Here is a 14,323-nt window from a genome sequence, read left to right as displayed (position 1 = left end):
AGAGGCTATAATGGGATAGGGTAGGACTGCTGTGATATGAGAGCAGAGGCCAGTACAGGGTAACTATTTTAAAGATAGATGATAATTTATCAGTTTTAGATTATCATGGATAACAGAATTAGTTTATTCACATACTGCTGTAACTCAACTCTAGTTCCACTTTCCCCAAACTGCCTTTCTTCAAGATTAAAATATTACAATTGAATTCCCAGAAGCAAAGAGAACCTGAGATTATTTAGATTTAGAGTTGCTTATTAGAACAATCAATCGGGGCGGCTAGGTGGCGTAGTGGATAAAGCACCGGCCTTGGAGTCAGGAGTACCTGGGTTCAAATCCAGTCTCAGACACTTAATAATTACCTAGCTGTGTGGCCTTGGGCAAGCCACTTAACCCCATTTGCCCTGCAAAAAGCTTTAAAAAAAAAATCACCTCCCAGATAAATCTGTAGCGTTTTTTAATTCATAGATAATGCTGTTGAAATAATATTTTTTTTCTACTTTTGTATTTGGTTTCAAAATCAGTGAACATTTCTTGATCATCTACATATTTCAAAGGGAATGTTCATACTAGGTGTTACTATGGTTAATTGTGCTATTGGGTTTAATTCTAGCAGCTTGTCCATGTTGTCACCCTGCTTTCAAGAGAAGATGGGAATTGTATTTTTAAACAGCTCATTCATCTGGTGGGTTGGATAAGAATCAAATGCCAGCCTGGCTACAGTTGGCCATTGCACAGGAGTGTAAAATGTTAACTCAATTTTCCATGGCCAATTGTGTGATTGTAGACTCTGGCTCCTCCTCCTCTTCAGAAGACGAGCGACCGAAGAGATCAAACGTGAAAAATGGAGAAGTGGGAAGGCGTCGGCGACATTCGGCCTCCCGGAGTGCCTCCCCATCACCACGGAAACGCCAGAAAGAGTCCTCTCCTCGGTAAGGTTTCCCCCCCAAGTCTTAGGTGCCATGCTACAAATGACTGTCAAGAGTTACTTTACTTTCTAGACCAAGCCCTTCTCAAAGAATAATGTTGCTTAATACTTCTGGCAGGGAATCTTTGATTGGTTGTATATCAAGATTTGAGTTTAATTTGTTAATTGTTAATGTGTGGCATGAAATGAATGTGAACTGTATGCGCATGCTTTGTCATGTATGCATGGCTCTAAGAAACTTGCAGGATAGCATACAGCCCAAGCAGTTCTTTTTGGCAGGTTTCAGTTTTGTCTCCTTCAGTGTCACATATTGCATCAAAGTAAATGTGGTTCAATAAGTTTTTGACATTTGTTTTTCTCTGCTGCTGTCAGGATGCAGATGGGAAAGAGATGGCAATCGCCAATGATTAAAAGGTTGGTTAGAAATTACTTTGTAAATTAGGGTTAAGTGTCAAAGCTTTTGTGATTTAGTTACCTCCCTTCCAGGTAACTTTCCTGCAGTCTGAATCAGGGCTGGTGACAATATGGAGACACTCCTTGATTTTTCTCAGAACCTCATTTAAGGGATTGAGAAAACTCAAAACAGATTGCTGACTTAAAGCTATATTCAAATCATGGTTTTGGTTTCTTCTCATCTTAGTTTTGGATATTATTTACAGTATTACATCAGGAGCAAATATTTACAGCTGCTCCACAAAAGATTTTTTTAGAGGATTCAGAACATCAAAGCTGGACAGGGCTTTGATTGCAATCATCTAGAAGAATCCTCACTATACTATTATACTAGTAAGGTAACTTTACTAGGGTCCACTGCACATTCATGATAGTTTGTACTTAAACTTGGATTTTTTCCTATCACAAATTCAATTTTTTTTTTCCATACACCACAGTTCTTCTTTTGAGAAAGGAGGCTCCTGAAGGAAAATAAGTTTAAACTGATACTTGAGACAAGTTGTGACATAGTAATATTATATTATCTTGTGTGACAACTTAAGTTCTTCATGCTCTATGATAAATGTTTGTGTATATAATAAAAATGCACATATATCTACACAAACCTGACCTCTTTCCTCAAAAACTCTTAACCTCAAAAAATTTATAAAAACATATATATACATAATATAATAGAATGTATTTTAATTGTTTATGATAGTAATGAACATTTAAAATAATATCCATTTACTAAGTACTTCCCTGGGCTCCTAATTCAGCCAGTTTTTGGATTTATATGGGATTAAACTAACCCTGGAGAAAAAATGTGAACCTAAAATAAATGAAAGTTTTGGGCTCAGACCTCACAAAACCTGTTAGAATTTAATTGAACCTATTTCTTCTATTCAGACAAAAATTGTTTAATATTTTCAAGTGCCCACGGGTGCTCTACTACCAGACCATTTCAGTGGTGATATTTTGAAGTGTTTGGTCTTATCCAAACCATGAGTTTGGATATCACAGTCCCAACCAAGGATGGATGAGTTCAAATATGCCCCTGCTCAGCCATGCATTGACTCAATCAAGGCTTCATTTGGAAAAATCATAATCTTTAAAAATACAGTGTTTAACGCTAGATAAAAGATATTTGACTTCACTTTGCCAGAATTAACCCATTATTCTGGCCTTCCTCTGGGGAATCCCAGCTGTAATATAAATTCTGTGACTCTGACCCAACCCTACTGAAATCCTTGACTTGGCAGTCATGTTTGACAACTGTGAGTTTGAAGGCAGAATTTGTTTGGTGTTCTTTTCTTTCCAGGAAAAGGATATTTTTGTTAAAAATTAAAAAGCATTGAAAATGTCAGAATTTTGTAGTTTAAGCTTACCTATTATTTTGAGCTGAACTCCAAGTGAAAAGACATTAATATTGTGATTTTAAAATTTGTTTCCTTTATTGGAGGAAATATTAGGTGTAGGTGGATAGATGGTAGAGGTTAAAATAAATAGCTATTAAAGGTTTGAAACATTCTGGAAGTGGAGTGAATAGTTAAGACAATAAGCTTGGGGCGGCTAGGTGGTGCAGTGGATAGAGCACCAGCCCTGGAGTTCAGGAGTACCTGAATTCAAATCCAGCCTCAGACACTTAATAATTACCTAGCTGTGTGGCCTTGGGCAGGCCACTTAACCCCATTGCCTTGCAAAAAAAGAAAAAAGACAAGCTAAAAAATAAAATGACCAACTCTGCCTCAACTCTTCATCATACCTTTGACCTAGGTAATTACTGTCCTGCCCCCTTGAGAATGTTATTAAAACTGGTTCCCTTTTGAAGCCCAGTTAACTTAGGAGGTCATAAAACAAGAGAATTTTTAAATTGTCAGACCTTAAAGTGTATCCTCCTTGTTTTTCAGATGAAAAAACTGAATTTCGGGGTGGCTAGGTGGCGCAATGGATAGAGCACCGGCCCTGGAGTCAGGAGTAGCTGAGTTCAAATCCGGCCTCAGACACTTAATAATTACCTAGCTGTGAGGCCTTGGGCAAGCCACTTAACCCCATTTGCCTTGCCAAAAAAAAACCTAAAAAGAAAAAACTGAATTTCCTGGTCTTTTAATGATTGCTTTGGGGTCACATGATAAAGAAATAGTGTCTAGATTTGAACTCAAAACTCATCAAATCTATTTTGAGTTCTTAAGAGACTTTTGGCTGTTTATTTACCATGTATTATCTTCCCTTAAACAAGTATGAATCTTTGTCCTAGTCCCTGTGTGATCCAAATCTTCCTTCCTGGACATTAAGATTGTCATCCTGAGTTTTGCAATTCCCATCATTGTGAGTTTGTCCCATTCAAGAATCAGAAGCTCCACTGACTGCATCTCCCTCTGCAGGAAGAGTAACTCTTGTTGATCATTGTGTGTTTTGGTAGTGTTGATGCTGCTGTAATTGTGGTCTCTGCTTTCCTTTTCATATCCCCTAAATCCTAAAACTCCATTGCTTTCTCTACTCAGAATAAGGTTCAAGAGTATTGAAACAAATGCCCCTGTAATGGTATCCAACAAAGCAGCCTGCATGGTATCTGAGAAATGTGGCCCCTGAAAAGTACTGTGTAACTTCTTTTGTAGTTAGGGTAGTTAGTGTACTTGTATACATGGTACCTGGCTGTCCTCAAGACCAGAAAGACTCGTTCAAGTTAAACTTAAGTTCTTAGAAAAACTGATTAAAAACATGGTCAAGTCATTTAACTTCTGTTCCAAGCAAGTCTCTTAAGACTGAAAGTTCCAGAGTATTATTTTTATAGGTAATTTTCCTTAGAGTTCCCTTTATCAATGAAATCTTGGATCCAATCCAAAACATTTTAACTTTACAGAGCATTATAAATATTATTTGATTTTTTTTTCTTTATTCCTTGAGGCAAGGTAGTGTGCATTTTGGTAGTGAGAAAACAAGAGATTATGACTTACAGATCACAACCATTTAGTAATTGGTGATAGTGGGGTTTTTTTTTTTGTAAGACAATGGGGTTAAGTAACTTTTTCAAGGTCACAGAGCTAGGTAATTATTAAGTAACTGAGGCGGATTTGAACCCAGGTCCTCCTGACTCCCAACGTGGGTGCTCTATCCACTAAGCCACTTAGTTGCCCCAGTAATACATACTGGGTTTTAAGCCTAATTGTCCAAACCAAGTGGTCTTAAACTTCTCAAGCAGTATTTCTCAAGCAATTATCTGTTTTTACAGTGGTTTTTTATGAAGTTAATCATAGTGCTTTAGAATACTTTGGTATTTTTCTTCTTCAAGAGACTTATCAAATTAAGTTCGTTTTATTTACACATACACAGACACAACTTACACCAAGATATTGACAAGTTCAAAAGAAAGGGTTCTTAGCAATGTGATTTTCCAGCCACTGGTGCCTCTTTAACAAACCTTGATTTAGTCTGATTCCCTTCCCTTGCCAAGTAAAGAAAATGAGACCCAAAGCCATGAAAGTTGTTCAGCTACTTAATGGTTAAGCTGGGGCTAGGACCCAGCTCAAACTCCATTCCTGATATTCTGGAATAACATGAGGCGTTTCCTGATTCTGATTTCTCTTATTTGACAAATTATCATTATTATTATTAGATTCTAGCACTACAAAAGGCACACTTAATAATGCCCTTTCTTTTGGTTTAGTAGTAGGCGGAGAAGAAGTCCATCACCACCACCGGCCAGACGACGGCGATCCCCTTCTCCTGCCCCTCCACCCCGGCGGCGGAGGTCTCCCACACCACCACCACCACCACCACGGCGCAGGTACCTCAGAGAGGTTTTGGGGGGTAAATGGCAGGGAATCAGAGATCTGTTGCTGACACATGGCAATCTAGTATACAGCAAACTGAGAGACTTGTGAGAAAGGTATACAGGGATTTGAATGCAAATTTTATATTCCAACACAATCCTCATATGGTGCTTTAAATATTAGTTTCAGGATAGGGTTTTTAGCCTTTTGCATCTAGGAAGATGAAAGGAGAGAAAAGTGTATTAATAATTGTTTATCTAGAATTCAACTTGGAAAGTTCTGAGTAGAGGATGGGGGCAGAGATCTTCCTTCATTCTACTTGCATCTTGGGGTTATGATCCAAAAAACATTGGCCTGAATTTCAAGAACCTGAGTTCTCTAGGTTTAGCTTTGCCATCAACTAAATGTAGTAACATTTTCTGTGGGCCTCTTCTTTCCAAAGACGGGGGTTCAATCAAATGATCTCTAACATTTCCTTTTACCTCTTTAAGTTAATATCACTTTTATGTTAAACATAATATTCTGCAAATTTTATATCTTAAAATTCCTGTATAATAAGAATAAATTGTTAATCATTACTAAGAAATGAGTCCCAGGATTCCAAAGTACCATCTGGAGCATAATAAAAAGATTAAATGATGTTCATTATAATTTGTATTGAGTTTGTGAGAGTATCAGACTTGTTGACTTCAGAGGTAATTTCTAGCTTTATAATCCTATCCTCTCCTAGATGAATTTTTTTGAAAATTTGCAGTTTCAAGGTTACTTGAGCTAACTGTAGCTCACTATTCTGAGTCAGAATTTTTTAGAAAATGAATCCTTAGATACATGTTGACTGAAATGACTCCTTTAGAGAATTCTTCCAGTGGTAGATATAGACTGTTACTTAACCTTTCTATGTAACTTTCCTTTGTGATTTATTTCCTTGCTGTTGTTACTCTTCATCTTAGTGTCCATATGTTTGTTCTAGGACTCCCTCTCCTCCCCCACGTCGACGCTCACCTTCTCCAAGAAGATATTCTCCTCCAATACAGAGAAGATACTCTCCTTCCCCGCCTCCGAAGAGAAGAACAGCTTCTCCACCACCGCCTCCCAAGCGAAGAGCATCGCCTTCCCCTCCCCCAAAGCGACGGGTCTCCCATTCACCACCTCCGAAGCCAAGAAGTTCCCCTGTTACAAAGAGACGTTCCCCTTCCTTATCATCTAAGCATAGGAAAGGGTCCCCCCCTAGCCGATCCACCCGAGAAACCCGGTCTCCTGTACCAAACAAACGGCATTCACCTTCACCACGGCCTCGAGTTCCTCATACCTCTGCAAGTCCTCCCCCACTCCGAAGAGGAGCTTCATCTTCACCCCAAAGAAGGCAGTCCCCATCACCAAGCACTAGACCTATCAGGAGAGTTTCCAGAACCCCGGAACCCAGAAAAGCAAAAAAGTGGGTGCTTTTAGAATTGTTGAATTTTGCACTTTATTCATTGGTCAACAGATTCTACTATAGGGTTTTTTTGCCCTATCCTGAAATGCAAATGTCTTTGAAAGGTCCTTTTTATCTGCAGTGTAGATTCTACACCTTCTCCAGCATCCTTGATAAGTTTTTTGAGTACATAGCTGCCAATTTGTTTTTTGGTTAAAAAGTTATTCATTCTGTGGAAAGCTTTCTGCCAGTTATTTAAGGTGAGCTTATTTCTCCCCTCTAGCTCCATGTAGAAGTCAAGAGTCTGTATTACACTAAAGGAACATGGTGGAGTGAAAAGAAAGGCCAGAAATGAATTCCAGATCTCTCTCTCTCTCTCTCTCTCTTTCATATGATCCTTTTGAGTTTGTAAGTAATTTTGGTATTTTAGGGTCTTTTTTTGCATATCTCTTTGAAATTAAGAGACAAGATTTTAGCCTTCAAAGGTTCCATAGTAGAAGAGTCTGGGGGTCACCATGTCTGGAGAGGCCTTACTTGTGATGGAAGGACCAACCTAGTCTAGTGAAATACAGAAAGATTTCAGCAACTGAACCCTAACAACCATTTTTTCAAGCTATAGCAACTTACAGAAGTTTACTTCAGGTCCAGTTAAAGGTAATAGTCTTTGGTCTGTGTTCAAACTCCATAATTCTTTCTCAGGATACAGGTGGCATTCTCCGATGAATGGCTTTCTAAGAATGTCAGAAAACAATAGAAATACAAACCATTTAACACAAACTTGATGGAGTTTTCACAGTCTCTTTTTAGTCTTCAAAAAGATTATGTCCTTATATTATTATTACTATATGTGGGACTTGTTTGATGCCCCTTGGTAAGTTAATGAAATCCTTCCAAAATCTCAATGGTGAGGATGCTGAGTTGTTCCCCTTCACTGAAAAACACTGGGAGAAACAAGAAATTTATCAGTCAGGGAATAATAAAGTTCTTTGAATTTGCTTTTCTCCATTCCTGAGGAGGAATTTTGAGATATGAATTAGGTTACCATTAGTTTGATGTAGGAAGCTTTTATGACCAAATACTAGGTTTGAGTAAGGTTTTGTGATTATTACTGTAGCACCTTTCCACCTGAGAGTACAAATTCCTTTTTTTGGACTCCAAATGATTGGCATTGTCTTTGCCTTCCTCCGAGGTAGTCATATTACCTCCCTGTGTGTTGTGGGGCTTTTTTCTATGGTAAAAATGACCTGGTGTATGTAATGTGAAGGAACAATTTAAGAAACTGGTAAGTTGTATACTTAGTATTATAAAGTTTTTTTTAACTTGCTTTCCCATTCAATGGGGAATCAAATCGGGCAATGAAATTTGATTAGGATACTTTATGTGAATCGGCACAGTATATTTGTCACAAAGAAAATTTGGGGGATTAATTTTTTTTCTCTGGTTTTCAGGGCTGCCTCACCAAGTCCCCAGTCTGTAAGAAGGGTCTCATCCTCCAGATCTGCTTCCAGATCTCCTGAGCCAGCAGCTAAGAAACACCAAGCACCTCCATCCCCCACCCAATCTCAGTCCCCATCCACAAACTGGTCGCCAGCAGCACCTGTCAAGAAGGCTAAAAGCCCCACGCCAAGCCCATCCCCTGCCAGGGTAGGAGTCTCTTCTTGTTGAATCATTTAGCAGTGACTTGACTGAGTGTCTGTTATGCATAGTGCTTAGTGCAGGAGGGTGATAGGAAAATAAATCATGCTGTCCATGCCCACTGCTAGAAGGTGATAAGACTTCAATTTCTTCAAGCTATGGAACAGTTATTAAAGGCCTCTTTGTGCAAGGTATCATGCTTGGTACTAAGGATACAGATGGAGTAGAAGGCAGACATACACAAGCACATGTGCACACACACAGCTGATAGATACAAAAGGGAAAATGAAAAGTTTGAGGGAGAGGAAGAGGTTTCTGTAATCTGGGGGAGATTTATGCTTGAGTTGAGGGGTAAGCAATTTCAGGTTATAAAATAAAGTCAGTTTGTAAGAGAGCTGTATAAGTGAAATCATTGGATATAAGTGGTATAAGTGAAAACTGGAAAGCAAGGTACTATTGGGAAACAAGGTCACTCAGTGACTTCTGCAAGGCAGTGAACAGTTCAGACTTGTTTCTTGGGCCACACAAGAGTCAATACAAAGTTTCAAGGCTGGGCGACTAGGAAAGTGGAAGAGAGGTAGGGGCAGGTGGGAAAGGGCTGTAGGGAAGAAAATAGAATGCTTAGAAGTAGAATCCAGAGTGGGAGAGGTGGGAAAATTATGTTCAACCCTACCTCTGCCCTTAGCCAGCTAGGTGACCACAGGGTGGTTGCTTCACCTCTCATTCCCTCCTCCTAATCTACATCTTGGGGAGAAGTTCTCAGAATAACCCTTGTACCTTGGTTACACAGGTCTAGTCCCCCAAAACACTTGCACTAAATATAGACATAAAGATTATATGAATAGGAAATGTCGTTATCTTCATTTTTCATGCTTGATCTTTTAAATTATTGGTATTTTCACTCTTAAATTTCACAGAGAATGATTTCTAGAATACTTCAGTGTTTTATTTTGTTGGGAATATTTCACTATTACTTACCTAGACTGAATATTAGTAGTCAGATTCTGTCAGTGAGCATTTATAGTAAACCTTTAGTTTTTTCATAAACTAAATACTTTTTTGTGATAATTTGTTCATTGGAGTGTTTTTGGTTACAGGCCCATAATTAGATATTTGAGTCATGTATGTGTTATGATATAGAGACAAGAAAAGGGAATAATCTAATATTGTGGTGTTCCCTTAATAGTATTTTCTTTAATAGAGGAGGGCTCACTTCTATTTTTCTCCAGAAATGGTAATGGTGCATTTTACACTAGAAAAGATGAGAATAGTAATGGTAGCATTATAAAACAATATCTCAGAAGTTAGAGAAGTAAGAAAATAGTTGTGAATTAAATAATCCCATCTTGTGAATGAAATTGATTTGAAATCAATGTGAAGTCAGTCAAATGTGATTGACTATGGATTTTATTTCTTCATAGACTTCCCGTGAGAGAAGTTTTTGTTCCTCCAAACCCAAATTTTGCATATGGATTCTTTTTAAGTAATAAAGCTCCAGGGGCGGCTAGGTGGCGCAGTGGATAAAGCACTGGCCCTGGAGTCAGGAGTGTACCTGGGTTCAAATCCAGTCTCAGACAGTTAATATTTACCTAGCTGTGTGGCCTTGGGCAAGCCACTTAACCCCATTTGCCTTGCAAAAAACCCCACAAAAACTCAAATAAATAAATAAATAGATAGATAGATAAATGGATAAATGAATGAATGAATGAATGAATGAATAAAGTGAAATAATAAAGCTCCAAACTAGTTTTTACTTTTCATTGCCATCTTGTGAAGTTTTGTTTTACAAAATGTGCCATGAAATTTTAGATGCACTAACTTTTTTAAGGACAGATACTAGGAAAATGATTTTTTTTTCAAGGTTCAACTTTGAAAGAATGGTGATAGTTTAAGTAGAGATGAGTCAGGTAGAGGTTTTTTTCCATTTGGTCAGAGGCAGAAGAGGAGCTCAATCTTAGATCTAAAGTTGGCTTTGAACAGCCTTGTTATCTGGTGATTTTCCATAGACAGTTGGAAATATAGGCCTGTTGGGATTCAAATAAATCGAGGCTGGCGATACTTTCATTTGGAAGTTGACTGTAATAGGGATCATGGTGGAAGTTACAGGAATAGAAGAAATTACTAGCATAGATGTAGAGGGGCAGCAAGAACAGAGCTTTGTGAAGATTGCTCAGGATGCAGAAGAATGAAGACCTGGTGTATAGAGAGGGTAGAGCATACTAAAGAACACAAAAGAAGGTGATGAATCAGTCAGGAAGGGATAGATGGAAGACACATGTGAAGACAAATGTAGGCAGTTCCTTATGGTGCCACTGAGCCAGATTTGTATGTGGAGTAACAAGAACACTAATAAAATGCTGTTGAACAAATTATGTCCCCGTGACCGCAGGGAAGACCATCTCTGCACCTAATGGGGTTAGACTAAATGATTTTCAAAGTCTGAGCTCCAGTTCTTGTGAACTCAGGAACCAAACATTTTGAATGAAATTGAGCCTAGCTTTCCCTCTGAAACCTGTTGTGGGGGGGGTTTATTGTGGACAGTGGTTTCTATATTTTCCTGTCAGATCTTACTTATCTTCAGGTGATGAGTGATTCTTGTTATTTCTGAGGCCTCCATAAGTCAACTTGGGAGCTTTAGAGATTAGGCTTGTATTTCCAGCATCCATCCTGATATTGAAATCACTGATGTTAATTGGTATGATTGCTTTTTTTTCATGATTTTGTAGAATTCAGACCAGGAGGGTGGTGGGAAGAAAAAGAAGAAGAAGAAGGACAAGAAACACAAAAAGGACAAGAAGCACAAAAAACACAAAAAACATAAGAAGGAGAAAGCAGCTGCTGCTGCTGCTGCCGCTGTAGCATCCACCACCACATCAGCCCAAGAAGAGCCTGAAGCAGAGACAGAGCCCAAAAAGGTAACATGGGTCCTGTGGCTAGACCTGGCAGCTACTCTGCAACCTTTCCCTCATCCCACTCCTCCAGAATCATTGGATCCCTTTTCCTTTCAGGGCACTAAGGTTTGTAAACACAGCTAAAGGGAAGCACAGAAGAGCTAGAGGAGACCTTAGAATTCCTCTAGTTTCCCATTTAGACTATGAGGAATTATTTTAAAACCTAGTTAGCCCCCCAGGGCATAGAGATCACTGGCGGTATCAATAGGTTTCCATACTTCTAGGCCAGACGCTCTTTCTGCTGCTATTTTTGGTCTGAAGCTGCAAGAAGCTAGTGAACCAGGGGGCAGAACTTGGATCTCCAGGCTCAGCTCTAACAGATAAGCAACAAGTTGGAACCAGTTCAGCAGATTGTGATGAGAGGAAAACGTTTTCTAAAAGTTAATCTGGTACTTATGTATAAAAGATATTAGTGAGGGGCGGCTAGGTGGCGTAGTGGATAAAGCACTGGCCTTGGAGTCAGGAGTACCTGGGTTCAAATCCAGTCTCAGACACTTAATAATTACCTAGCTGTGTGGCCTTGGGCAAGCCACTTAACCCCATCTGCCTTGCAAAAAAAAATTAAAAACTAAAAGTTATTAGTGTTGAAAGTAGAATTTGTTTCCAACAGATAGTCGGTGAATGTCTTGGCTATTCTAGCCACCATTCCAACTTGAAGAGTGAGTGGGCCTGAGAGTTTGGAAAACCGTTCTTCATTTGGTGGTGGTTTGATATACTCTTCCCCATTAATAAAATAATGGAACCCTCTTACCTTGTTAGGAAAACCAAGCCACAGAAGAGTTGTTTTCTGTCTTAAATTAGCAAAAGTCAATTTTTTGACAGTGACAAAAAGTCTCGTACATTCTTTCTGTTTGATTCACATTCCACTCAGGACCTTCCATTACTGGAATCTGATTATCTGAGGTGCATTGAAGTGCATTGCACTCAACTGTTGTCTTTGTGTTGAGGCAAAGACAGGAGTGAATGATTTTTAGAGGAATAAAATTGTATATATTTTTTATTTTGAGATGCATTATGATTTAACTAGGTTGAAATGAAGCTGAATTAAGCATTTGTCCGCTGAATGCAGCCTGGCATAAAGGAACTTTACTTTCCATGAGAATTATTGCCTAAGACCCAGGTCTTACACTCCCTCTGCCACATGGCCAGGGACAGGGTCCTATCCAATGTGAGGGGCCTTCAAACTTCAGGGGAAGGGCAGGGCACAAACCTTAGAAAGTCTTTGTAAACCTCTAGAGCACTTATAGCAACTAGGAAAACGAAGTGTGGACCTTTTTTCTGTCTGCAGGAGACTGAGAGTGAAGCTGAAGACAACTTGGATGACCTAGAGAAACACCTTCGGGAAAAGGCGTTGAGGTCAATGAGAAAGGCGCAAGTGTCCCCACAGTCCTAGATGGGACATTCGTTATAATGTACATTTGATTGGGTTTGTACTCAGATTCCATTTCACAATTGCTAAAATGTGTTTGAGCTTTAGGCTATAACATTTGTTGTCATATTGCTAGGTTGAGGTTCACCATGTAAAAAAAGGGCATGGATTTACATTACAAAAGGTGTCCACAGTGTACTAGTGACATTCATTGACAGCCAACATAACTTCATTTAGAGTGAAACATTTTTAAAGGGAAAAAATTTTTTAAAGGGGTTTAAGTACGGCTGACAACCATCTGGTTCCTTTAAATCCTCTCAGCCCTGGCCGTACACAGAGATTCTTTTAAGTTCTTGTTCAATTCTTGGCCCCCATTTAAGTTATGAGGCTTTGACCTTGAAGCTGCCCAGAAGAGAGACCACTGTTCACCAGAAGTCGACACAAAGCATTTTTAACGCCACATTCTTTCCTGTTGCTGTCGTCTCTGCTGAAGTGAATCAAGATTAGAGCTCTTAGGATGGTCCCGAAAACGAACGCATGCTGTTCGCCAGGACACTGTGGGCTTATACTGATGTAACTAGTTGATTTGGAACACTGGAATTCCATTTTTTCCTGTCTTGTTCCCCCCACCCCAGTCCCCCATTTGCTTGTAAGGACAGTTATGCCCCAGAAAGGTTCCTTCAGTTACATAAAATTCTGTTTGTGAAATGACATCATTGCCCCATTCATAATTCTTGTCTTGTTAGGGTTCTTCCAGTTGGTAGACTGAACTTTCAGAGCTCTTGATTTTGAGAAGTGGAAGGATCTCAATTTTGGATATTGTCATGTTTTCACCGTTTTATTTTATTTTGGTTTTTTGTTGTTTTTTTTTGTCTTTTTGTTTGTTTTTTAAAATAAAGCTATATAAAGCTTGTGGATTAAACAGAATAAATTTCTAAATTTAAAAGCATGTTTGCTCTGTTTTCTTATTGAAGTAAAGTTGGTTAGGAAGGTCCCTTAGAGATCATTATGAGCCCCACCTCCTCAAAGCAGTGGGACCTGTTTATAGAAACAAAAACTCAGTCCTAGAAAATGTACCTTTGTTTCTGCCCCTTGTAGCCCTCTCCAGAGGATGGGGAAGGAAATGCAGAGCCACTGAGCTGTACTTTGTTGGTCAGCTCTTAATTTAACAAATCCTTCCAAATGAGTTTTACCCATGTACCAGCTGTCTCTTGAAGTTGACAGCCTGAAAAGTAACAGCAAGTTCCATGGGAGTTGTTCTTTACAAAGAGGGCATTCTCAGTTTTAGCCCCACCTTCAGTCAGTCAGCAGGATCACCCATTCCTAAGGCAAGGGCTATACCCCTGGAAGGGGGTAAAAGGGGGAAGAAAGTAGGAAAGATTTCATGTGGTGGAATGTTACTCAAGCAGAAGAAAAGGATTCCAAAATGATTCCAAGTGTCAGGTAAGGTGGGAATTTGGACAGCCTAGAGGTGGGGGGGGTGGAGCTCTAGAATATACTTGGAAAGCTAGGTTGGGACCTGGTCAGGAAGAGGAAGCTGATCATCAAAATTCATCTTTGCTCCTGTAATTAATCCTATTTGTGCCTCTGTGCCCAAAGGTCTCCTCTTGGGGACCCCACAAAGTTGGGAGTTAAGTTTTCATGGGCATGTCATACCTGTTACATTCCATGAGCAATGAGAGATGGGTGCTGTACTTTGAACCAGAATTCAAGAGCCCTCCACTTTATAAAAGAAGCTCAGATCCCAGGCTCCTCTCCCTCATGAGGCTTCCTGCAACACTTGGGAAAGCATTTTATAAAAACAAAGAACTTGATGAGCATCCC

General features: G+C 39.3%; 1 protein-coding gene across 10 annotated transcripts in view; it reads left to right on the top strand.

The window, feature by feature from the left end:
- SRRM1 (serine and arginine repetitive matrix 1) overlaps window positions 1-13,910 on the top strand; it is a 35,166-nt gene extending 21,256 nt beyond the window's left edge. For 4 of the 10 annotated variants that reach the window (XM_074218103.1, XM_074218102.1, XM_074218107.1 and 1 more), the window contains 7 exons: window positions 785-929; window positions 1,298-1,339; window positions 5,025-5,144; window positions 6,101-6,565; window positions 7,993-8,188; window positions 10,906-11,094; window positions 12,419-13,910. In XM_074218103.1, coding sequence (XP_074074204.1) covers window positions 785-929; window positions 1,298-1,339; window positions 5,025-5,144; window positions 6,101-6,565; window positions 7,993-8,188; window positions 10,906-11,094; window positions 12,419-12,523 — 1,262 coding nt within the window. In that variant the 3' untranslated portion in view covers window positions 12,524-13,910. The remainder of the gene's footprint in view (window positions 1-784; window positions 930-1,297; window positions 1,340-5,024; window positions 5,145-6,100; window positions 6,566-7,992; window positions 8,189-10,905; window positions 11,095-12,418) is intronic. The other 6 variants (XM_074218100.1, XM_074218109.1, XM_074218104.1 and 3 more) reach the window with 5 other exon arrangements.
- Window positions 13,911-14,323: the final 413 nt, after the last annotated feature.

This window comes from Macrotis lagotis, chromosome 1 (genome assembly GCF_037893015.1).
Source record: "Macrotis lagotis isolate mMagLag1 chromosome 1, bilby.v1.9.chrom.fasta, whole genome shotgun sequence".
Lineage (NCBI taxonomy): Eukaryota > Metazoa > Chordata > Mammalia > Peramelemorphia > Peramelidae > Macrotis > Macrotis lagotis.
This window is presented reverse-complemented; position numbering and strand designations above follow the sequence as displayed.